Source organism: Mustelus asterias, chromosome 17 (assembly GCF_964213995.1).
Source record: "Mustelus asterias chromosome 17, sMusAst1.hap1.1, whole genome shotgun sequence".
Taxonomy (NCBI): Eukaryota; Metazoa; Chordata; class Chondrichthyes; order Carcharhiniformes; family Triakidae; genus Mustelus; species Mustelus asterias.
The window spans coordinates 8,408,463-8,433,377 of NC_135817.1; the positions used below are offsets into that span (position 1 = coordinate 8,408,463).

Sequence of the window (24,915 nt, forward strand, 5' to 3'; positions counted from 1 at the left end):
TATGTGGCGTTGGGGGGGAGTTTCTCCACAGAAACATTCGGGACAACACAGAAAACATAGTCTAGTTGCTCAGTTCTCCCATTAGTGGCAGCCTTGGTATCTGTCTGGAAGTCTTAAAGCGCATCAAGGTAGATAAATCTGCGGGACCTGATGAAGTACATCCCAGGACATTGTGGGAGGCTAGGGAGGAAATTGTGGGTCCCCTAGCCGAGAAATTTGAATCATCGATAGTCACGGGTGAGGTGCCTGAAGATTGGAGAGTGGCAAATGTTGTGCCTTTGTTTAAAAAGGGCTGCAAGGAAAAGCCTGGGAACTACAGGCCAGTTAGCCTCACATCTGTGGTGGGTAAATTGTTGGAAGGTATTTTGAGAGACAGGATCTACAGGCATTAAGAGATGCAAGGAATGATTAGGGCCAGTCAGCAGGGCTTTGTGAGTGGAAAATCATGTCTCACAAATTTAATTGCGTTTTTTGAAGGGGTAACCAAGAAGGTAGATGAGGGCAGTGCAGTTGATGTTGTCTACATGGACTTTAGCAAGGCCTTTGACAAAGTACTGCATAGTAGGTTGTTGCATAAAGTTAAATCTCACGGGATCCAGGGTGAGGTATCTAAATGGATACAAAATTGGCTTCTGTCGGGTGGTTGTAGAGAGTTGTTTTTCAAACTGGAGGCCTGTGACCAGTGGTGTGCCTCAGGGATCAGTGCTGGGCCCACTGTTATTTGTCATTTATATTAATGATTTGGATGAGAATATAGGGGACATGGTTAGTAAGTTTGCAGATGACACCAAGATTGGTGGCATAGTGGACAGTGAAGAAAGTTATCTCCAATTGCAACGGGATCTTGATCAATTGGGCCATTGGGCTGACGAATGGCAGATGGAGTTTAATTTAGACAAATGCGAGGTGATGCACCAGGGCAGGACTTACTCAGTTAATGGTAGGGCGTTGGGGAGAGTTACAGAACAAAGAGATCAAGGGGTACATGTTCATAGCTCCTTGAAAGTGGAGTCACAGGTGGACAGAATGGTGAAGAAGGCATTCGGCATGCTTGGTTTCATCGGTCAGAACATTGAATACAGGAGTTGGGACGTCTTGTTAAAGTTGTACAAGACATTGGTAAGGCCACACTTGGAATACTGTGTGCAATTCTGGTCACCCTATTATAGGAAGGATATTATTAAACTAGAAAGAGTGCAGAAAAGATTTACTAGGATGCTACTGGGACTTGATGGATTGAGTTATAAGGAAAGGCTGAATAGATTGGGACTTTTTTCTCTGGAGCGTAGGAGGCTGAGGGGTGACCTTATCGAGGTCTATAAAATAATGAGGGGCATAGACAAGGTAGATAGTCAATATCTTTTCCCAAAGGTAGGGGAGTCTAAATTAGAGGGCATAGGTTTAAGGCGAGAGATACAAAAGTGTCCAGAGGGACAATTCTTTCACAGAGGGTGGTGAGTGTCTGGAACAAGCTGCCTGAGGTAGTAGTAGAGGCGGGTACAATTTTATCTTTTAAAAAGCATTTAGTTACATGGGTACGATGGGTATAGAGGGATATGGGCCAAATGCGGGCAATTGGGAATAGCTTAGGGGTTTTAAAAAAAAAAGGGCGGCATGGACAAGTTGGGCCAAAGGGCCTGCTTCCATGCTGTAAACCTCTATGACTCTATTCCCTCCTACATGGCAGCATTTCTCACAGACCTGCCTTCAAAAGGTGGCTGTGAATAGCAGCCTGAGCTCCGGAAGTCCTGTTTTTCACCAGGAGGGAAGTTCTGGTACAGCGTCAGCACCAGTTCTATTGTTGCACCTCCAAAGACTGGGAGAACAAGGGGGTAAATTCATTCAAGCCATGGACATCAAAGAAACCCAGGTGGACAGGCCATCATTAACATGGTTTCATGCATTGCAGTTATTCTGCCCCATACTAATGGACTGGCAAACTGGTCTGAATGTCAATTCCAGCAGGTATATTCTAGCATTGAAAAAATTGTGACATTCTCCCCAAAGGCTGAAGATGCTAGACTATTGGAGCTTTCAAGATTGAAAGAAGAAATTTATTAGGTAAGGTTGAGGAGGAATATGGAGTCAAGTCAGGTAAATGGAATTGAGGTGCAGATCAGCTAGGATCTAAGTGATTAGTGGCACAGGCCTGAGGGGCCTACTACTGTTCCTCTGACAGTATCACTGCACATGCACTCAGTTTGCACATCATTGGGATGGGCTTGCTGGCTGAGGAAGTACCCTGCTGCAAGTTCCACCTTTTGACTTTGTATCCAGCCTTAACCACAGAACAAAAACAAAGTGGTGAAGAACAACCTCCTAAAAAACATAAATAAAACTGTTTCACCTTTATTCAAATTAATCAAAATTAAACAAAGAATATTTTATAACAAGAGACCTGCTATTCATACAACACATCGGTTTGAATTATTGTAGTTACAATACAGAAATATTACAGCAGAGTTAAACTATAGACTGACTGCATTTGCTCTGAATCTGCAATTTGACAGTGATCCTTTTTCTATTTTTACAGAAACATGTTGCTTTTTCCATGTGAAAATCTGGTGTTCAGCTCCTTAGACTTCTTGATTAAGGCTTTCTTCTGGGCTTCATCAAACCGGTGAACCTGCAGATCCTGCTCACGGTCAAATGCCCGTCGCTCCTGATGTTTGTCCTTCTCAGCTTCTGCTTTTCTCTTCAACGTTTTGCTATGCATGTCGAGGAGGGACTCCGATCGTCTAGATTCCTTGGGATCACAACAACAAGGTTAGTTGCCATTTCTGACACACCAGCACCAGTCCTTCTTCTCACCATGGACATTCTAGCCACTGGGACTGCTGATGAAGGAAACCAAGGTGCCCCACCACACAAAGCCCCTTTAGCATCATGGTGCTCCAACAGTCGCAGGCTAGGAATTCATACCAATGGTGGCCGTAGCTTTACAATGTGTTTACACCTTGCTCAAAATGAAAGGACTAATCGGGGGGGGAAACAGCCTCCCAGAACACGGACTCAGGCTATACCAAGAATGGTGCAACGATTTGGAGCAAAGACTAAAAGTTGAAGAAATGATTTTGTCGTGCACCCCCCCCTCCCCAATTCACCGAGTATCAATAGCAACCAATGAACCGATTCTTAGAATATCCCTCAGTCACCCATCAATCTACTCTCCTTTGACCCTGTAATTCAAAGGTTAAAAATGCAAGTCAATGACATGGGTGCCCAAACTATACATTCTCGAAACTATAATTCACTCCAAACCTTTCCTCTTCAGAATTAAGTTAAAAAATAGAACTTATAATTGAATTTCCTCAGAAGTAGCAGTTCTGATTTGGGCCAGATTATTTGAATGGGAGGCAGAGTTTTAAAAAAAGACATAATCTTCAACATTTTTGCACATATAGCATTTTTAGATGTAAAACAAACCGCCTACATTGTACGATGCCACCTCTTTGGCCATCCGTTTATCTCTTTCGGAGAGATTGGGCCGCCTAGGTTCTTTTGAAGGGGAGTCTTTGGCTTTCGATGTTTCCTGAGAGAGGAAAGCAAATACAGGTGACACCAATTACACAGGCATAATCTCCTCAGAGGAAACAGTTTAAAAAAGATCACAATGAAAAGCTGAAAACAATCAGATGTGGCTCTGCATAAGGACACCAAAACTTCCAACCAGAATGGAGATGGGAGGATGATTCCCTTTTCAATCACAGCTGGACTGCTAATGAAAGTACCAATCTGTGTTAAGTAACTAACCTTCACTCTGCATCTTGCTGGAGAAATAATCCTGCTTGTATCTGAGACTTGGCTACAGTTTTGGTGATGTGTTTGGTTTGCTGCACTTTACAGAACCTTTATTTAAATAGGCTCTGTTGAGTAAATAGACTGTTTGCAATATGATCTGCTCTGCCTTTAACTCATTGCTCACAAAGTGTTATCAAATACTCACTTCAGTCAAAGCACGTTACCTTGCACCAGCGGCTATAAAATTTAAGATGGCCCTCAAGCTCCTGCTGAGTGAATAAGTTATGAAGTGCAAAGTCTGAAAAAACCTCTTGTATTAGTCTTACTCCAATATTGACACCAAAAAACTACAGACCCGAATCTAAAATTAGTCCTCATTTAATGCCAGCCGCCTTTAAAAAAAAAACAGGGAAAGAAAAGTAATCCAACATCTCTCCAGGGCTCTCCTTGTTTCATCACAAGGATGATTTGATTTATTTTTCTTTCCCCTCTTTTCTGAGTGACTGACATTATTCCTGAGCACCACCTACTCTTGAAATAGTGCTGTATTCAGTCTAACCTGCCTGGAGTCCACATTTCCCCCCCCCCCCTCCCCCAAACACAAGTGTCTTTCTAGCACTTGTGGCTCCATTTGATAATGCAGGCCCAGGCATGTTAAAGATCTTCCATGGCAATGACACAGTCAGCTCTGGCTTCGTCTAACAGTATAACTCAGTGGAAGTTCTAAAATTTGCACTGTGTTCCACCCACTGACAGAGGCAACTTTCCCCTGAAAATCTGACCCAGTTCATACAGACACTCAATGCCAACCCCAGATCAGGGTCAACAATCCTGTCCCCTCATGCTGTTCAGTTCTTGCACCCCCTCCCCTTGCACACTGCTGTTCCTGGGCCCCCTCCCCTTGCGCACTGCTGTTCTTGCACCCCCTCCCCCTGCACACTGCTGTTCCTGGGCCCCCTCTCCCTGCGCACTGCTGTTCTTGCATCCCCTCCCCCTGCGCACTGCTGTTCTTGGGCCCCCTCCCCCTGCACACTGCTGTTCCTGGGCCCCCTCCCCCTGCACACTGCTGTTCCTGGGCCCCCTCCCCCTGCACACTGCTGTTCCTGGGCCCCCTCCCCCTGCGCACTGCTGTTCTTGCATCCCCTCCCCCTGCGCACTGCTGTTCTTGGGCCCCCTCCCCCTGCACACTGCTGTTCCTGGGCCCCCTCCCCCTGCACACTGCTGTTCCTGGGCCCCCTCCCCTTGCACACTGCTGTTCCTGGGCCCCCTCCCCCTGCACACTGCTGTTCCTGGGCCCCCTCCCCCTGCACACTGCTGTTCCTGGGCCCCCTCCCCTTGCGCACTGCTGTTCTTGCACCCCCTCCCCCTGCACACTGCTGTTCCTGGGCCCCCTCCCCCTGCGCACTGCTGTTCTTGCATCCCCTCCCCCTGCGCACTGCTGTTCTTGGGCCCCCTCCCCCTGCACACTGCTGTTCCTGGGCCCCCTCCCCCTGCACACTGCTGTTCTTGGGCCCCCTCCCCCTGCGCACTGCTGTTCCTGGGCCCCCTCCCCCTGCGCACTGCTGTTCTTGGGCCCCCTCCCCCTGCGCACTGCTGTTCCTGGGCCCCCTCCCCCTGCACACTGCTGTTCCTGGGCCCCCTCCCCCCGCACACTGCTGTTCCTGGGCCCCCTCCCCCTGCACACTGCTGTTCCTGGGCCCCCTCCCCCTGCACACTGCTGTTCCTGGGCCCCCTCCCCCTGCGCACTGCTGTTCATGGGCCCCCTCCCCCTGCGCACTGCTGTTCTTGCATCCCCTCCCCCTGCGCACTGCTGTTCCTGGGCCCCCTCCCCCTGCGCACTGCTGTTCCTGGGCCCCCTCCCCCTGCTGTTACTGGGCCCCTTCCCCCTGCACACTGCTGTTCTTGCACCCCCTCCCCCTGCACACTGCTGTTCTTGCACCCCCTCCCCCTGCAACTGCTGTTCTTGCACCCCCTCCCCCTGCACACTGCTGTTCTTGGGCCCCCTCCCCCTGCACACTGCTGTTCCTGCACCCCCTCCCCCTGCGCACTGCTGTTCCTGCACCCCCTCCCCCTGCACACTGCTGTTCTTGCACCCCCTCCCCCTGCGCACTGCTGTTCTTGCACCCCCTCCCCCTGCTGTTCTTGGGCCCCCTCCCCCTGCGCACTGCTGTTCCTGGGCCCCCTCCCCCTGCGCACTGCTGTTCCTGGGCCCCCTCCCCCTGCGCACTGCTGTTCCTGACCCCCTCCCCCTGCTGTTCCTGGGCCCCTTCCCCCTGCACACTGCTGTTCTTGCACCCCCTCCCCCTGCGCACTGCTGTTCTTGCACCCCCTCCCCCTGCTGTTCTTGGGCCCCCTCCCCCTGCGCACTGCTGTTCCTGGGCCCCCTCCCCCTGCGCACTGCTGTTCCTGGGCCCCCTCCCCCTGCGCACTGCTGTTCCTGACCCCCTCCCCCTGCTGTTCCTGGGCCCCTTCCCCCTGCACACTGCTGTTCTTGCACCCCCTCCTCTTGCGCACTGCTGTTCTTGGGCCCCCTCCCCCTGCGCACTGCTGTTCTTGGGCCCCCTCCCCCTGCGCACTGCTGTTCTTGGGCCCCCTCCCCCTGCGCACTGCTGTTCTTGGGCCCCCTCCCCCTGCGCACTGCTGTTCTTGGGCCCCCTCCCCCTGCTGTTCTTGGGCCCCCTCCCCCTGCGCACTGCTGTTCTTGGGCCCCCTCCCCCTGCGCACTGCTGTTCTTGGGCCCCCTCCCCCTGCTGTTCTTGGGCCCCCTCCCCCTGCGCACTGCTGTTCTTGGGCCCCCTCCCCCTGCACACTGCTGTTCTTGGGCCCCCTCCCCTTGCGCACTGCTGTTCCTGGGCCCCCTCCCCTTGCGCACTGCTGTTCTTGCACCCCCTCCCCCTGCGCACTGCTGTTCTTGCACCCCCTCCCCCTGCGCACTGCTGTTCTTGGGCCCCCTCCCCCTGCGCACTGCTGTTCTTGGGCCCCCTCCCCCTGCGCACTGCTGTTCTTGGGCCCCCTCCCCCTGCGCACTGCTGTTCTTGGGCCCCCTCCCCCTGCGCACTGCTGTTCTTGGGCCCCCTCCCCCTGCGCACTGCTGTTCCTGGGCCCCCTCCCCCTGCGCACTGCTGTTCTTGGGCCCCCTCCCCCTGCACACTGCTGTTCCTGGGCCCCTTCCCCCTGCACACTGCTGTTCTTGCACCCCCTCCCCCTGCTGTTCTTGTGCCCCCTCCCCCTGCACACTGCTGTTCCTGGGCCCCCTCTCCTTGCGCACTGCTGTTCTTGCACCCCCTCCCCCTGCGCACTGCTGTTCTTGCACCCCCTCTCCCTGCACACTGCTGTTCTTGCACCCCCTCCCCCTGCACACTGCTGTTCTTGCACCCCCTCCCCCCTGCTGTTCTTGCACCCCCTCCCCCTGCGCACTGCTGTTCTTGCACCCCCTCCCCCCTGCTGTTCTTGCACCCCCTCCCCCTGCACACTGCTGTTCTTGCACCCCCTCCCCCTGCACACTGCTGTTCTTGCACCCCCTCCCCCCTGCTGTTCTTGCACCCCCTCCCCCTGCGCACTGCTGTTCTTGCACCCCCTCCCCCTGCACACTGCTGTTCTTGCACCCCCTCCCCCCTGCTGTTCTTGCACCCCCTCCCCCTGCGCACTGCTGTTCCTGGGCCCCCTCCCCCTGCACACTGCTGTTCTTGGGCCCCCTCCCCTTGCGCACTGCTGTTCCTGGGCCCCCTCCCCTTGCGCACTGCTGTTCTTGCACCCCCTCCCCCTGCGCACTGCTGTTCTTGCACCCCCTCCCCCTGCACACTGCTGTTCTTGGGCCCCCTCCCCTTGCGCACTGCTGTTCTTGCACCCCCTCCCCTTGCGCACTGCTGTTCCTGGGCCCCCTCCCCTTGCGCACTGCTGTTCTTGCACCCCCTCCCCTTGCGCACTGCTGTTCCTGGGCCCCCTCCCCTTGCGCACTGCTGTTCTTGGGCCCCCTCCCCTTGCGCACTGCTGTTCTTGGGCCCCCTCTCCCTGCTCACTGCTGTTCTTGGGCCCCCTCCCCTTGCGCACTGCTGTTCTTGGGCCCCCTTCCCTTGTGCACTGCTGTCCTTGGGCTCCCTCCCCTCACGCACTGCTGTTCTTGGGCCCCCTCCCCTTGTGCACTGCTGTCCTTGGGCCCCCTCCCCTCACGCACTGCTGTTCTTGGGCCCCCTCCCCTTGCGCACTGCTGTCCTTGCCCACCCCCCCTTGCGCACTTCTCCTCTCATTCTGTCTTTCATGTGCACCCTCCCTCTATATTGAGATCAGATCTTGTTGTATACAACCTCAGCACAGTATCTGAAGCTGCAATGTCTTTTGTGGTCTGCAGCTCGGCCTGGCTCATATAGCTGGATCTCTTAGCACAGTGAATAAGAGGCTGCCTTATGAGCTTGTCACTTTGCTTTCCCAGGGGACAAGATGTACCACAGATATACCTTACTTCACTCCAGCTCACAGCAAACCGCATTCAACCTGACTGCATTTAATTAACATATGTTTGTGGATTGCACAGGAGAATATCAATATACAATTTTGGCACAATGTCGCCGAGGCCCCCCTTTTGCAATGTGGAGTAGTGTCAAAGTAGTACCATCGCTACATATGTGAAGTGGACATGGATTCAATTCTCCAGCAACTTCAAGTTTTTGCTGTCATGTGCTTCAATGAATGATTCAACACAGGAGGCGGCCATTCAGCCACTCTCTGCGGGCTCTTGCATGGAACCATCCAATTGATCCTACTGCCCTGCACATCCCAAAACTTCCCTTTTGAAAGTCATTACTGAATCAGCTTTGCTGAACACTGGTTTTCCTGAACTTTGCTATTCGGCTGCATTCCATTTTACTTTGAAAATAAATTTAATTTCAATCAGGACAGGCAGGTGAATCAATGACTGAAGCACCTGCAACGCCATCCCATCATCCTACAATGTAATAAGTTGCTGCCATCCTGGTTTACATCGTTAGCTATAACTAATGGCTCCCAGGAGAATCTTAAGTTATAAAACAGAGGTTGATCCCCCCTCTGAGAATTAACATCAAAACACCCAAAGAGGAGTACCTTGCTCTATAATCCGTAAAAAGTATGTGAGAAGTGGTGTGACCTGCTCTTCAGCAACTCCTAGTGGTTAAATAAAAATAAATCCCTGACACTCTCTCTAAAATCAACATGTAACAATTTATTTTTCTAACTAACAGTAAGAAAATTAACTAAAGTTATTAACAAACCAAATAAATCTCTTCTATTAACTATTCCCAAATAAAACAAGATTCTAATGGTATTCCGTTCAAATAAATACAATTCCCACTCATTAACAAAAATAGAATTTAGTCACTCTCTAAATTACAACTAGGTTTTGTGTCTTGCGGAATATTCTGGGCTTTCCCTGTTGATTCTTCTGTCTGGAACTTCTTTGGTACCTTTGCCATCTAGATGGTGCTTTCTCTAAGATATAGATGAAGCAATGAGAGCCAGCGATTCTCTCTCTCGGGAGACAGAGAGAGAGAGATGAAAACTGAGCGCTGTGAGCTATTAGCTCTGGCAGGTGGCAGTTGCTCGACTCTCTTTGTCCCACTGCCTCCATCTTTTATACCCGTGATGACATATCAATATTTCCCACAACAGGATTGGTCCTAGGTTGTCAAAACCATCAGATTTAAATTTAATAGGTTTTTGGTATCTAAGTGCCTGATTCAAATTGATTGGCTAAATTCAAAAGCCTGTTGTCTTGGTAGAAACTGCTGCTTGGCCTTTCGATACAAATGTTTCAGTTTGGGTTCTCTATGTACTTGTATTTTACAATTTTGCACCAAATTCTAACTTCCTATCTCCCAACATACAATTACTCAACCCAATTTTGCAACATTTGCTGACACAAAATTAACAGCAAGGTCTTTGTAATGGAGTTGAGGTTTGGCCATTTTCTGAAATTGAAAACAAGTTCCTGTAAAATACTTAAAAATTGCACTCGTTTCCTCTCAGCATCAAAGTATTATTTCCTGTGAGGCTTTCTTTGTAACATTCTGTTGGGAACACCGGTGTTGTTGTGAAATCAGGAATCCAATGCTACTGACAGAGCCATTCAAATCTAGCAGGAGCAAGCCAGCAATTGAAAATACTGTGGCTTTACCTGAGCTTTCCGCTCCTTGTCAGCCGGAGTATCTGTCCATATGGAGCGGTCAGATGACTCTCCGTTTGCACGTCTCTTAAACGTTCTGGCACCCAAGCCGATGTTTTGTAAGACCGGTGGAAGCTCAGTCATCCAGCATTCTCTGGCCTGTTTCTGCGCATCATCCTGACAGACAAAGATAGTGGGAAAAGACGGAGGAAAATCTTAGAACTTGGATGAAGCAAATGATCTCCACCTGAAGACAGAAATACAAAGCCTTGTCCAACACACATTGAGACCAGAACAGGGCAGAATAAAATAAGAAATTTCTCTATGCTAGCGAAATGTTGAAAGGTTAGTTTTAGACAGCTGAATTCTCCAATCAAAGCACATCTTACTTTTAAAAACAATTTTACAGAGTTCTCAGGTCTGGTTCTGTACCAGCAGAATTCCACTGATCCCAGGGAATCCCAGAATCCCTCCAGTGCAGAAGAGGCCATTCAGCCCATTGAGTCTGCACTGACACTCTGACGCAGAAGCTTACCCAGGCCCTCTCCTCGCCCTAACCCCGTAACCCTATACATTTCCCATGACTAATTCATCGAACCTACACATTTTTGGACACTAAGGGACAATTTAGCATGGTCAATCCACCTAACCTGCACATCTTTGAAGTGTGGGAGGAAACCCACGCTGCATCTACATTGTAGATCTAATGTAAGGGGGAGCTATACCAATAAATGGCAGAACCATCAGGAGTATAGACACACAGAGGGACCTGGGTGTACAAGTCCACAGATCCTTAAAGGTGGCAGCACAGGTGGAGAGGGTGGTGAAGAAGGCATATGGCATGCTTGCCTTTATTGGACGGGGCATAGAATATAAAAGTTGGCATATGATGTTGCAGCTGTATAGAACGATGGTTAGGCCACATTTGGAATACTGCGTCCAGTTCTGGTCGCCACACTACCAGAAGGATGTGGAGGCTTTGGAGAGAGTACAGAGAAGGTTTACCAGGATGTTGTCTGGTATGGAGGGTCTTAGCTATGAGGAGAGATTGGGTAAACTGGGGTTGTTCTCCCTGGAAAGACAGAGGATGAGGGGCGACCTAATAGAGGTTTATAAAATTATGAAGGGCATAGGGTGAAAAGTGGGAAGCTTTTTCCCAGGTCGGAGGTGACGAACACAAGGGGTCACGGGTTCAAGGTGAGGGGGGCAAGGTTCAACACAGATGTCAGGGGGACGTATTTTACACAGAGGGTGGTGGGGGCCTGGAATGCACTGCCAAGCAAGGTGATTGAGGCGGACACACTGGGATCGTTTAAGACTTATCTAGAAAGCCACATGAACAGACTGGAAATAGAGGGATACAAAAGAATGGTCTAGTTGGCACATGAGCGGTGCAGGCTTGGAGGGCCGAAGGGCCTGTTCCTGTGCTGTATTGTTCTTCGATCCAGGGAGAATGTGCAAACTCCACACAGTCACCCAAGGCCAGAATCGAACCCGGGTCCCTGGCGCTGTGAGGCAACAGTGCTAACCACTGTTCCAGCCAAGGAGGATGCCAGGAGTAAAGCGGTTTTTCATTATGCAGCATGCAACGTGGAATGACACAATTTATGGGAAACAAATATCCATGGCCCATGCAGTAACTGTGGGAAGCAGTTGTTCTCTTACCAAATCACCAGAGATCAGCTTTTCTTTCATTCTGTTCGCTCTGCGTTCAACATCTGCTGCTACATTGTTTTCAACCGCGCCTGTTGAGGGCATCGGACCGATTAGGGCCTCCTCATCACTGTCCTCTTCTACGCACTGTAAAACACCAAAGTGTGGGAAGACACAAAGTTAGGTTGTTACATACATGCTTCTGTTGATAAGAAGTGACAGGGTTTCGACGAGAGGGGTGGTGAGGGTGGTTTGCTTTGAAGACCTGTGGAGAATCAATTTGATTCTGGATCCCATGGTGTCTCATGGATAAGGGAACCTCCTGCTGATTTGTGGTCCCTCAGCTGATAAATCAGTACTCTTACCACATTGAACATCATTTGGCAGACACAAGAATAGCAGGGGCTCTGTACTCTGCATGGGGGACTTCAAAGCCCCTCACCAAGAGTGGCACCACAGCACCACTACTGACTGAGTCCCGAAAGCCACAACTGCCATCTGAACCTGTGGCAGATGGTGAGAGAAAATTACAAGGGGGAAAAAAAAGTGATCTTGTGCTCACTAATCTACCCAACAGAGATGCATGTGTCTCATAATATTCCTAAAATGCAGGAACTGAGGTACATGCAGATTTTCTTTGATGAAAGCAGGACCACAAGTATCATGTTAAGATGCTATGTAAATTTCAATACCCAATTCCAAGCAAAACAAAGTGCAACAGTGCCAGCTGAACTCCTAACCAACATGTGCCACAACAGTCCAAAGCTAGCATTTTGCTCACACCCCTTGCTATGCATCAGGAGGGTGCTGTCCCAATCAAACTTCAGCATCAACCAGGCCTTACAATGAGACCCTTTTATAGTGGTCACCGTCAACTGATTCCTACTGGAAAAAGCATGTACATGGACAGCCAATGACCACGGGATTGAACACAGAGGTGAGGCCTGTGTGGTTGAACAGCTAGCCTGCAATTGTCATTCACGCATTCAGAATTGTCTTTCTGGCACAGTATTAGAAGGTTTTCTCTCAGTCATACCCAGTTGGGCTTAATAGGAAAGAGAATACAGGAATTGAGTCTTAATTTACATTCTCACCTGCTTTCATAGGTTTCACAATATTCTCCAATTTGGCCTCATATCCCCACTGCATCTCAGCCTCCATCCTAAGTCTCTGACATTGCTACACAGCTAGCATGGGATCAGCTCCAGACAAACACTGTTCTTCCCTCCGTACAAGGTCAATCTCCACTCCACAGAAAGCAGGATGGGTGGGAATCAGAGAGAACATGAACTCCCCTTACTGCCCCTCGCTCTCTCCTCACTTTCACCAATCTGCTGTAAAGTTTCTTCGGAAGAAACTAGGTTATAGTAAAGTAGATTTAAGGAAAAGTAAGAACAATTTGCTCAGAGAGCGTAGTAACGTACCAAATGCAATAGAAAGAAGATTCCTGTAATTCGGTTGGTGACAAGTAATATCAAACCAGCAGCAACATTATAAATATCCAAGAGGGACAGGTTCCTTAAATCCTACTTACCAATGTGCTCATATTTGAGGGGATAGCTGCTTCTCTTTCTTTTTCTGACCGATTGAATCCAGGTGGTAGTGCGGGGCCTATAAAAGGTCTAAAGTTAAAAAAAAGGTGCAGCAAGTGAGAAAAATTCTAGCTGAAGGAATAAAAGGGAAATAAACACTCAGATAAGAAATTAGCTAAATGAGGGGAAACAAAGAGCAGTGATAAATGGTTGTTTTTCAGATTGGAGGAAGATTTGTAACGGAATTCCCCAGGGGGTCAGTGTTGGGACCTTTGGGCGGCACGGTAGCACAGTGGTTAGCACTGCTGCTTCACAGCTCCAGGGTCCCGGGTTTGATTCCCGGCTCGGGTCACTGTCTGTGTGGAGTTTGCACATTCTCCTCGTGTCTGCGTGGGTTTCCTCCGGGTGCTCCGGTTTCCTCCCACAGTCCAAAGATGTGCGGGTTAGGTTGATTGGCCAGGTTAAAAATTGCCCCTTAGAGTCCTGAGATGCGTAGGTTAGTGGGATTAGCGGGTAAAATATGTGGGGGTAGGGCCTTGGTGGGATTGTGGTCGGTGCAGACTCGATGGGCCGAATGGCCTCCTTCTGCACTGTAGGGTTTCTATGATTCTATGATTCTTTGCTCTCCCTCATATATCTTCATAACCTAGAGTGTGGTGTGCAGGGCATGATTTTAAAATTTGCGAATGATACAAAGATTGGAAACATTGTCAACTGTGATGAGAATAGTCTTGAACTTCAAAAGGACATAGACATGTTGGTAGATTGGGCAGGTCAGTGACAGATGATGTTCAACGCAAAGAAGTGTGAGGTGTTTCGTTTTGGCAGGAAGAATATGGAGAGAGTACAAAATAAAGGGGGAAGCTCTAAAGGAGGTGCAGGAACAGAGGGACGTTGGTATTTGTGTATATAAGTCATTGACGGTGACAGGGCATGTTGAGAGGCTAGTTAATAAAACATACAGTATCTTAGTCTTTCATGATAGGGGCATTGAGTCCAAAAGTGAGGTCATGGTGGACCAGTGTAAGACACTAGTTAAGCTTCATTCTGAGTACTGGGTCCAGGCCCAGAACTGAACCCATTGTTGAGGAAGGATGTGAAGGTATTGGAGAGAGTACACAGCCACCGATGTGCCTGTGGGAGAGAGCAAACTATGCACCACATCACAGAAGAGTGTTCAATCCACACACTCGGCGAGGCCTATCCACACTCAACACAGCAGAACCAGAAGAAAACGGTTTAGGGACTGTTTGGCTTAGGGACTTTGCATTCGCTAAATATAAATTCTTCAATACTCTAGAAAACACAGGCCTAGTTTGCCTAATCTCTCTTCATAGGACAATCCTGCCATCCTGATGAACTCTTGTTGCATTCCTTCTATGGCAGTAATATCAATTCTAAGGCAAAGGGACCAAAACTACACACAGTACACAAGGTGCTGTCTAACCAAGGTTGTTTATAATTGAAGCTCAATTTGTTGTTCCTGTACTGAAACCCTCTTGCGATAAAGACTGACATACTATTAGCCTTCCTAATTGTCTACTGAACCTGCAGGTTAGCCTTCAGTGACCCAGGTTCCTTTGAACTTTCCAATTCTTTACCAGTTAAGAAATACTCTGCATACTTGTTCCTCCTATCAAAGTGGTTAGCCTCACATTCCACCCACCCCCCCGATTGTATTCCATCTATCATGTTCTTAATCACTTACAAAGTCTGTCCAAATCCTCCTGAAGGCGCTTTACATCATCATCACAACAACTAGCTTTGTGTCATCAGCAAACTTGGAAATATTAGATTTGGTCCCCATATCCAAACCAATGATATATATTGTGAACAGCTGGGGCCCAAATACTGATCCTTGCAGTATCCACGAGTCACAGCCTGCCAACCCATCGAGGGCCGAAGGGCCTGTACTGCGCTGTAATGTTCTATAGCCCAAGACTGACCCATTCTCTGGCCATTATCAAGTTACTGTTTGTGGGAGCTTCCTCTACACAAATTGGCTGCTGGGTTTCCTACATTACAATAGTGATTACATTTCAAAAGTAATTCATTGACTATGAAGTGCTTTGAGGTGTCCCAAGTTTAGAAAGGTGTTATTTGAATGAAAGACTGATTTTCTTTCAATCTGAGACACAGATTCTGAGTTAGGATAGGCCATTTTTAAAATCATAGTATGCTTTGTGATCTGGATGTTGATGCACCAGAGTCAGAAATGACCCAAAAAGATTCAACCTTCCAGACGTCAGATTTGGATCTGGAAGCTGGTGGAAATACAACAAAGTTGGTGTTGGGGACCTCTAGTGGCAGAAAGATTGCAGTGTCTGAGAGATAATGAACTGAATATGAGAAACAAGAGCAAAATAACAGCTTCTTTAATGATATCCCTTTTACCGTTCAGGCGATTGCTCTCGTTTTGGAAAACCTGGGGGAAGAGCAGGACCAAAAAATCCATCGTCCCCATCATCATCTTCTTCATCCTGGGGAGCAGCAGGTTGCTTGCTGATTAAGAAAAAAAAAGACACCATCACCATGAAATCAGCCACACAACACACACAGAACCGTCGCCCACACCCGCGGCCCCGGCACACTCGGCCCCAAAGGGCCGTCGGGCCCGGCACACTCGGCCCGTCCCCCTGCAGACGGTATGATCAGCGCAGTGATATACAGTCAGGTGGGAGGGAGTTCGAGAATCCTCAACTGACTCCAGACCCCATGGCACCTGGTCAAACATTGGCAAGCAAACCTCCTGCTGATTACCACCTTCCACATCTAATCGCCAAGAATGGCTCCAGACTTATTTGGAAAGGAGATACCAAACTGATGAACCTACAACACAGGACTATATGTTAAATAGCAGAAACAACATGCTTTAGACAGAACTCTGCGATCCCACAACGCACGGATCAAATCTAAGCTCTGCATAGTCCACATCTAGTTGTGAATGGTGGTGGAAAATTAAACAACTCACTGGAGGAAGAGGCTCCACAAATATCCCCATCCGCAATGACAGTGGAGCCCAGCACATCAGTACAAAAGACAAGGGTATTTTGCAACCAAGCGGATGATCCAGCTTGGCCTCCTCCAGAGGTCGTCAGCATCACAGGTCAGTCTTCAACCAATTCGATTCACTCCACAGAAATCAATAAACGGCTGAAGGCACTGGATATTGCACAGATTATGAGCCCTGTCAATAGTCAGGGAATAGTACTGAAGACTCGTGCTCCAGAACTTGCTGAGTCCCTAGCCAAGCTGTTTCAACATCTACAACACTGGTATCTACCCAGCAATGTGGAAAATTACCTGTACACAAAAAGCAGAACAAATCCAACTCCCATCTGTTTATTCTCGATTATCAGCAAGTGATGGAAATGACATTCACTGTGCTACCAACAACTAGTTCATCAAGTTGCATCACTCTTCGAGTTCAAGTGCCTTAAATAATGGCGCACAGCAGCAGCAGGGAAGGAAAGAAAAAGCAGCAATTCCTGCACTCCAGAGCCTACTACCTTGGAGGACATACTGCTCCATGTGTCCAAAGATCTGTGGGTCAAGATTCAGCCTGTTCAGTACTTGAAGATCCATGGCAAAAACTCATGACCCCGAGTTGATGTTATCCTCAAACTGAGCAGCACGGTGGCACAGTGGTTAGCACTGCTGTCTCACAGCGCCAGGGACCCAGGTTCAATTCCCGGTTTGGGTCATTGTCTGTGCGGAGTTTGCACCCTCTCCCCATGTCTACATGGGTTTCTTCCAGGTGCTCTGATTCCCTCTCACAGTCCAAAGATGTGCGGGTTAGGTTGATTGGCCATGAAAAAGTGCCCCTTAGTGTTAGGGGGATGAGCAAGGTAAATACTTGGGGTTATGGGGATAGGGCCTGGGTGGGATTGTTGTCGGTACAGCCTCAATGGGCCAAATGGCTGTCTTCTGCACTGTAGGGATTCTATGGTCCTGAACACCGAAGCTCAGATTGGGTTCCACCAAGACCACCAGGCCCCAATCTCATTACAGCCTTTTGTTCATGTTTGAACCAAAGATCTGAACGCAAAAAGATGGGTTGAGGATGACTGCCTTGACATGAAAGGGAATATTTGACCAAGTGCGGCATTCAGGAGCCCTCAGAAAACTGGAGTCGGTGGGAATCAGGGGGAAAACACTCCGCTGTTATGAGTCATACTAACACAAAGGACAATGGTAGTGGCTTCTAGAGATCAATCAGTTCAATGCCAGGAGTTCCTCAGGGAAGTGCCCCAAGCCCAACCATCTTTAGCTGCTTTATCAATGACCTTCCTTCCATCATAAGCTTAGAGGTGGGGATGGTGGTTGCGCAATGTTCAGTTCAATTTGCAATTTTCCAGGTGATGAAGCTGTTCAGGTATCATATGCAGCAAGACCTGGACAATCCAGGCTTGGGCTGACAGGTAGCAAGTGGTAACATTCGCACCACACAAGAGCTAGGCAATTACCATCTCCGAAAAGGGAGAATCTAACCGTTTCTCCTTGACATTTAATGGCATTACGAATGCTAAACCCCTTACAATGAAACTTTGGGGGGGGGGGGGGATTAACCAGAAAGCAACAGGACCAGCCATATAAATACTGTGGCTACAAGAGCAGGTCAGAGGCTGGTGATTCTGCAAAGAGCAGATCAGCTCCTGATTCCCCAAAGCGCGTCCATCTGCAAGGCACAAGTCAGGAATGCGATGGAATATTCTCCACTTGCCTGTATGAGTGCAGCTCCAACAACACAGGAAGCTCAACACCATCCAGGACAAAACAGTCCACATGACCGGCCATCCCATCCACCATCAGCACACAGCGGCAGCAGTTTTTATCATCTACATTACATCCATTGCTGTAACTCACCAAGTCTGCTTCAACAGCACCTTCCAAACCTGCAACCTTTATCACTTAGAAAGACAAGAACAGCAGGATGGGAACACCACAATTTGCATATTCCCCTCCAAGCCACACACCATCCTGACATGGAACGATATTGCTGTTCCTTCACTGTCACTGGGTCAAAATCCTGGAACTTGTACTGGAGTGGTTAAAGAAGGTAGCTCACCACCATCTTCTCTAGGGAAATTTGGGATGGCCTTACTGGAGAAGTCCACAATCCATGAATGAACAAAAAACCCACCACACAATCAGCATTGGCACTGCGCAGGGCCGTAACCATACAATCAACATAGGAAACAGCACCACTGCCACAAACTCAATGGAGTCTGCTATGAACAAGCACGTGCAACCAACATAGTCAGATCTCTTGCTCGATCAGCACATGTTTACCTGTCTCCTGACTTGCCATTACACTCCTCAATAGATGAGTCAGCAGATTTCCTCAACTCCAGCGGTGAGCTTTGCTGCCTCTCGTCAGCGGAGTGAATAGTGCCTTCCTCATCATCCGAACCGTCTGAGCTCTTGCTTGTCTGAAACCCTGGAGGCAACGCCGGTCCTGCAACTGTTACATAATGTTGAAACAAAGAATTCCTCATATACCAGGATAAAAGATTGTAATTAAGTATAACCATCAGTGACCCCAGTGTTCTTGCTCCTAAAGTTGGAGGTTCAAACCTCGCACCCGTACTCGTGACCAGCACTTAGCTGACTTTTCCACCAGCCTAACAGGAGAAAGGACCGAGAAGACAAAGATAAAATGGATGAGCGAATTTTCTTTATCAAAGGCCATTTACTAGGGCTTAACAGGGTTTGGTAGTGGAATGACTATGTCAATAATTCAAAGAACTCATGTTCAAATATCATTTGATCATATAAGTTTAAGGTCCTGGCAATACAAAGTTAGTACAAATAGAAATGACTCACAAGGCTGTCAGATTGTTGTTGTAATCTACCGAGATCTTTAAAGTTGGTTCGGCAAAGAAAACTGATGTCTTCATTCAACCTTGCCTTAATGCCTAATACCCACGTGTTAGGAGAGATACAGGGTTACATCCAGGATTAACACCTGTAAAGGATTCCCAGAGAGTAGTGGAAACAAAATCCCCGGAATTGGTTTGGTGGATGGGTGGCCCAAATAATTAAATTCTCATTTTTATCATTAAGGGCTGAACAGATAGGGAGAAACTTTGGTGAGGCCACAACTGGAGTACTGTGTGCCGTTCTGGTCGCCTCACAATGGAAAGAATGTGATTGCACTGGAGAGGATGCAGAGGAGATTCACCAGGATATTGCCTGGAGGTGAACATTTGAAATGTCATAACACTCAAGACTATGGGCCAACTGCTGGAAAGTGGGATTGGTGTAGATTTAGTGTAGCTTTGTCGGTGCAGACTCGATGGGCTGAAGGGCCGCTTTTGCACTGTATGACTCAACCGCTTCCACTCACTGGCGGGCCAGTAACCAGAGAACACCAAAAGAACCAGAGACAACACAAGGACACTTATTTTAACGCTGTGATCTGCAATCTTCTGTCTGAAAAGGTGCTGGATTGAACAATAACATTCAAAAGGGAATTGGTAAATCGGGCAGTAGAGGGATCCTCGGGGCTGCGGGGGGGGATGGTTCTGGGACGGGGGGGGGGGGGGATGGTTCTGGGACGGGGGGGGGGGGGGATGGTTCTGGGACGGGGGGGGGGGTGGTTCTGGGACGGGGGGGGGGGATGGTTCTGGGACGGGGGGGGGGGGGATGGTTCTGGGACGGGGGGGGGGGGGGGGGGATGGTTCTGGGACGGGGGGGGGGGGGGGGGGATGGTTCTGGGACGGGGGGGGGGGGGGGGGGGGATGGTTCTGGGACGGGGGGGGGATGGTTCTGGGACGGGGGGGGGGGGGGGGGATGGTTCTGGGACGGGGGGGGGAGATGGTTGTGGGACGGGGGGGGAGGTGGTTGTGGGACGGGGGGGGAGGTGGTTGTGGGACGGGGGGGGGGGGAGATGGTTGTGGGACGGGGGGGGGAGATGGTTGTGGGACGGGGGGGGAGGTGGTTGTGGGACGGGGGGGGGGGGAGGTGGTTGTGGGACGGGGGGGGGGGGAGGTGGTTGTGGGACGGGGGGGGAGGTGGTTGTGGGACGGGGGGGGAGGTGGTTGTGGGACGGGGGGGGGGGGGGGGAGAGGTGGTTGTGGGACGGGGGGGAGAGGTGGTTGTGGGACGGGGGGGGGGAGGTGGTTGTGGGACGGGGGGGAGGTGGTTGTGGGACGGGGGGGGAGGTGGTTGTGGGACGGGGGGGGGGGGAGGTGGTTGTGGGGGGGGGGGGGAGAGGTGGTTGTGGGACGGGGGGGGGGGGAGGTGGTTGTGGGGGGGGGGGGGGAGGTGGTTGTGGGACGGGGGGGGGAGGTGGTTGTGGGACGGGGGGGGGAGAGGTGGTTGTGGGACGGGGGGGGAGATGGTTGTGGGACGGGGGGGGGGAGATGGTTGTGGGACGGGGGGGGAGATGGTTGTGGGACGGGGGGGGGGGGGGAGATGGTTGTGGGACGGGGGGGGAGGTGGTTGTGGGACGGGGGGGGAGGTGGTTGTGGGACGGGGGGGGAGGTGGTTGTGGGACGGGGGGGGAGGTGGTTGTGGGACGGGGGGGGGGGGAGGTGGTTGTGGGACGGGGGGGGGGAGGTGGTTGTGGGCCGGGGGGGGGGAGGTGGTTGTGGGACGGGGGGGGGGGGGGAGAGGTGGTTGTGGGACGGGGGGGGGGAGGTGGTTGTGGGACGGGGGGGGGAGGTGGTTGTGGGACGGGGGGGGGGAGGTGGTTGTGGGACGGGGGGGGGGGAGGTGGTTGTGGGACGGGGGGGGGGGAGGTGGTTGTGGGACGGGGGGGGGGGGGGAGGTGGTTGTGGGACGGGGGGGGGGGGAGGTGGTTGTGGGACGGGGGGGGGGGGAGGTGGTTGTGGGACGGGGGGGGGGGGAGGTGGTTGTGGGACGGGGGGGGAGGTGGTTGTGGGACGGGGGGGAGGTGGTTGTGGGACGGGGGGGGGAGGTGGTTGTGGGACGGGGGGGGAGGTGGTTGTGGGACGGGGGGGGAGGTGGTTGTGGGACGGGGGGGGAGGTGGTTGTGGGACGGGGGGGGAGGTGGTTGTGGGACGGGGGGGGAGGTGGTTGTGGGACGGGGGGGGAGGTGGTTGTGGGACGGGGGGGGAGGTGGTTGTGGGACGGGGGGGGAGGTGGTTGTGGGACGGGGGGGGAGGTGGTTGTGGGACGGGGGGGGGGGGGGGAGGTGGTTGTGGGACGGGGGGGGGGGGGAGGTGGTTGTGGGACGGGGGGGGGGGGGAGGTGGTTGTGGGACGGGGGGGGGGGGAGGTGGTTGTGGGACGGGACGGGGGGGGGGAAGAGGTGGTTGTGGGACGGGGGGGGGGAAGAGGTGGTTGTGGGACGGGGGGGGGGGGGGGGGGGGGAGGTGGTTGTGGGACGGGGGGGGGGGGAGGTGGTTGTGGGACGGGGGGGGGGGGGGGGAGGTGGTTGTGGGACGGGGGGGGGGGGGGGGGAGGTGGTTGTGGGGGGGGGGGGGGGGAGGTGGTTGTGGGACGGGGGGGGGGGAGGTGTTTGTGGTACGGGGGGGGGGGGGGGGGGGGGAGGTGTTTGTGGTACGGGGGGGGGGGGGGAGGTGTTTGTGGTACGGGGGGGGGGGGGCGGGGGAGGTGTTTGTGGGACGGGGGGGGGGGAGGTGTTTGTGGGACCGGGGGGGGGGGAGGTGGTTGTGGGACGGGGGGGGGGGGGGGGAGGTGGTTGTGGGACGGGGGGGGGGAGGTGGTTGTGGGACGGGGGGGGGGGGGGGAGGTGGTTGTGGGACGGGGGGGGGGGGGGGAGGTGGTTGTGGGACGGGGGGGGGGGGGGAGGTGGTTGTGGGACGGGGGGGGGGGGGGGAGGTGGTTGTGGGACGGGGGGGGGGGGGGAGGTGGTTGTGGGACGGGGGGGGGGGGAGGTGGTTGTGGGACGGGGGGGGGAGGTGGTTGTGGGACGGGGGGGGGGGGAGGTGGTTGTGGGACGGGGGGGGGGAGGTGTTGTGGGACGGGGGGGGGAGGTGGTTGTGGGACGGGGGGAGGTGGTTGTGGGACGGGGGGGGGAGGTGGTTGTGGGACGGGGGGGGGAGGTGGTTGTGGGACGGGGGGGGGAGGTGGTTGTGGGACGGGGGGGGGAGGTGGTTGTGGGACGGGGGGGAGGTGGTTGTGGGACGGGGGGGGGGGGGAGGTGGTTGTGGGACGGGGGGGGAGGTGGTTGTGGGACGGGGGGGAGGTGGTTGTGGGACGGGGGGGGGGGAGGGGGAGGTGGTTGTGGGGGGGAGGGGGAGGTGGTTGTGGGACGGGGGGGGAGGGGGAGGTGGTTGTGGGACGGGGGGGGAGGGGGAGGTGGTTGTGGGACGGGGGGGGAGGGGGAGGTGGTTGTGGGACGGGGGGGGGGGGGGGGGGGAGGTGGTTGTGGGACGGGGGGGGGGAGGTGGTTGTGGGACGGGGGGGGGAGGTGGTTGTGGGACGGGGGGGGGAGGTGGTTGTGGGACGGGGGGGGGGGGGGGAGGTGGTTGTGGGACGGGGGGGGGGGGGGGGGGAGGTGGTTGTGGGACGGGGGGGGGGGGAGGTGGTTGTGGGACGGGGGGGGGGGAGGTGGTTGTGGGACGGGGACGGGAGGTGGTTGTGGGACGGGGACGGGAGGTGTTTGTGGGACGGGAGGTGTTTGTGGGACGGGGGGGGGGGGGAGGTGTTTGTGGGACGGGGGTGGAGGTGGTTGTGGGACGGGGGTGGAGGTGGTTGTGGGACGGGGGGGGGGGGAGGTGGTTGTGGGACGGGGGGGGGGGGAGGTGGTTGTGGGACGGGGGGGGGGGAGGTGGTTGTGGGACGGGGGGGGGAGGTGGTTGTGGGACGGGGGGGGGGAGGTGGTTGTGGGACGGGGGGGGGGGAGGTGGTTGTGGGACGGGGGGGGGGGAGGTGGTTGTGGGACGGGGGGGGGGGGGGAGGTGGTTGTGGGGACGGGGGGGGGGGGGAGGTGGTTGTGGGACGGGGGGGGGGGGGAGGGGGGGGGGGGGGAGGTGGTTGTGGGACGGGGGGGAGGTGGTTGTGGGACGGGGGGGGAGGTGGTTGTGGGACGGGGGGGAGGTGGTTGTGGGACGGGGGGGGGGGAGGTGGTTGTGGGACGGGGGGGGGGGGAGGTGGTTGTGGGACGGGGGGGGTGGGGGGGAGGTGGTTGTGGGACGGGGGGGTGGAGGGGGAGGTGGTTGTGGGACGGGGGGGTGGAGGGGGAGGTGGTTGTGGGACGGGGGGGGGGGAGGGGGAGGTGGTTGTGGGACGGGGGGGGGGGGGAGGGGGAGGTGGTTGTGGGACGGGGGGGGGGGGGAGGTGGTTGTGGGACGGGGGGGGGGGGGAGGTGGTTGTGGGGGGGGGGGGAGGTGGTTGTGGGGGGGGGGGAGGTGGTTGTGGGGGGGGGGGGAGGTGGTTGTGGGGGGGGGGGAGGTGGTTGTGGGGAGGGGGGGGAGGTGGTTGTGGGGGGGGAGGTGGTGTGGGAGGGGGGGGGGGTGAGGTGGTTGTGGGACGGGGGGGGGGGGGGGGAGGTGGTTGTGGGACGGGGGGGGGGGGGGGAGGTGGTTGTGGGACGGGGGGGGGGGGAGGTGGTTGTGGGACGGGGGGGGGGAGGTGGTTGTGGGACGGGGGGGGGGGAGGTGGTTGTGGGACGGGGGGGGGGGAGGTGGTTGTGGGACGGGGGGGGGGAGGTGGTTGTGGGACGGGGGGGGGGAGGTGGTTGTGGGACGGGGGGGGGGGAGGTGGTTGTGGGACGGGGGGGGGGGAGGTGGTTGTGGGACGGGGGGGGGGGAGGTGGTTGTGGGACGGGGGGGGGGGAGGTGGTTGTGGGACGGGGGGGGGGGGGAGGTGGTTGTGGGACGGGGGGGGGGGGAGGTGGTTGTGGGACGGGGGGGGGGGGGGAGGTGGTTGTGGGACGGGGGGGGGGGGGAGGTGGTTGTGGGACGGGGGGGGGGGGGGGGGAGGTGGTTGTGGGACGGGGGGGGGGGGGAGGTGGTTGTGGGGACGGGGGGGGGGGGGGAGGTGGTTGTGGGACGGGGGGGGGGGGGGAGGTGGTTGTGGGACGGGGGGGGGGGGGGGGAGGTGGTTGGTGGGACGGGGGGGGGGGGAGGGTGGTTGTGGGACGGGGGGGGGGGGGGGGGGTGGGAGGGGGGGGGGGGAGGTGGTTGTGGGGAGGGGGGGGGGGGGGAGGTGGTTGTGGGACGGGGGGGGGGGGGAGGTGGTTGTGGGACGGGGGGGGGGGAGGTGGTTGTGGGACGGGGGGGGAGGTGGTTGTGGGACGGGGGGGGGAGGTGGTTGTTGGGGGGGGGGGGAGGTGGTTGTGGGACGGGGGGGGGGGGGGGGGAGGTGGTTGTGGGACGGGGGGGGGGGGAGGTGGTTGTGGGGGGGGGGGATGCTGGGTCGGGGGGGGGGGGGGATGCTGGGTCGGGGGGGGGGGGGATGCTGGGTCGGGGAGGGGGGGGAGAGGTGGTCAGAACTCTGCGGCGCCCGGCGGGGGGATGCGCGCGCGCGCACCTGTGTGGTCCAGGGCCGCTGCGGGCCGCCGGCCGCTGTCCCCGAGCTCCTGGTGTCCTCGCGCGCTCCGGTATCCCGGCGGCAGCGCGGGCCCGATCATCGGCGCCTTCTCCTCCGACATGGCGCACTGCAGCTTCCAGCACTCCCCTCTGCCCTCCCCCTCCGAGCCGCGGCCGCTGAAGTGCCACCAACCGCCAGCGACATTTACAATTTAACAGACAATAAAATCACTACTTATTGGATTCTGTTTTAAAAGCGGCATCGAGTGGGAGCCGCTGACAGCCTGGCTTCTGCTTCACTCACAACACTGACCGCTCGCGAGCTCCAAGATGATGTGCGCCTGACTCGACCCCCCCCCCCCCGCCGGTCCTCCCAGCGCTGCGCCCCC

General features: G+C 54.5%; 1 protein-coding gene across 1 annotated transcript; it reads right to left on the reverse strand.

Moving 5' to 3' along the window:
- Window positions 1-2,329: 2,329 nt before the first annotated feature.
- gpalpp1 (GPALPP motifs containing 1) lies at window positions 2,330-24,904 on the reverse strand. Its single transcript, XM_078232258.1, has 8 exons — window positions 24,528-24,904; window positions 18,355-18,526; window positions 15,457-15,564; window positions 13,065-13,152; window positions 11,543-11,677; window positions 9,890-10,054; window positions 3,434-3,532; window positions 2,330-2,746 (listed from the first exon to the last, which is right to left on the reverse strand). Exons 1-8 carry the CDS (start codon window positions 24,646-24,648, stop codon window positions 2,528-2,530), a joined length of 1,107 nt encoding a protein of 368 aa, XP_078088384.1. The 5' UTR covers window positions 24,649-24,904; the 3' UTR covers window positions 2,330-2,527.
- Window positions 24,905-24,915: the final 11 nt, after the last annotated feature.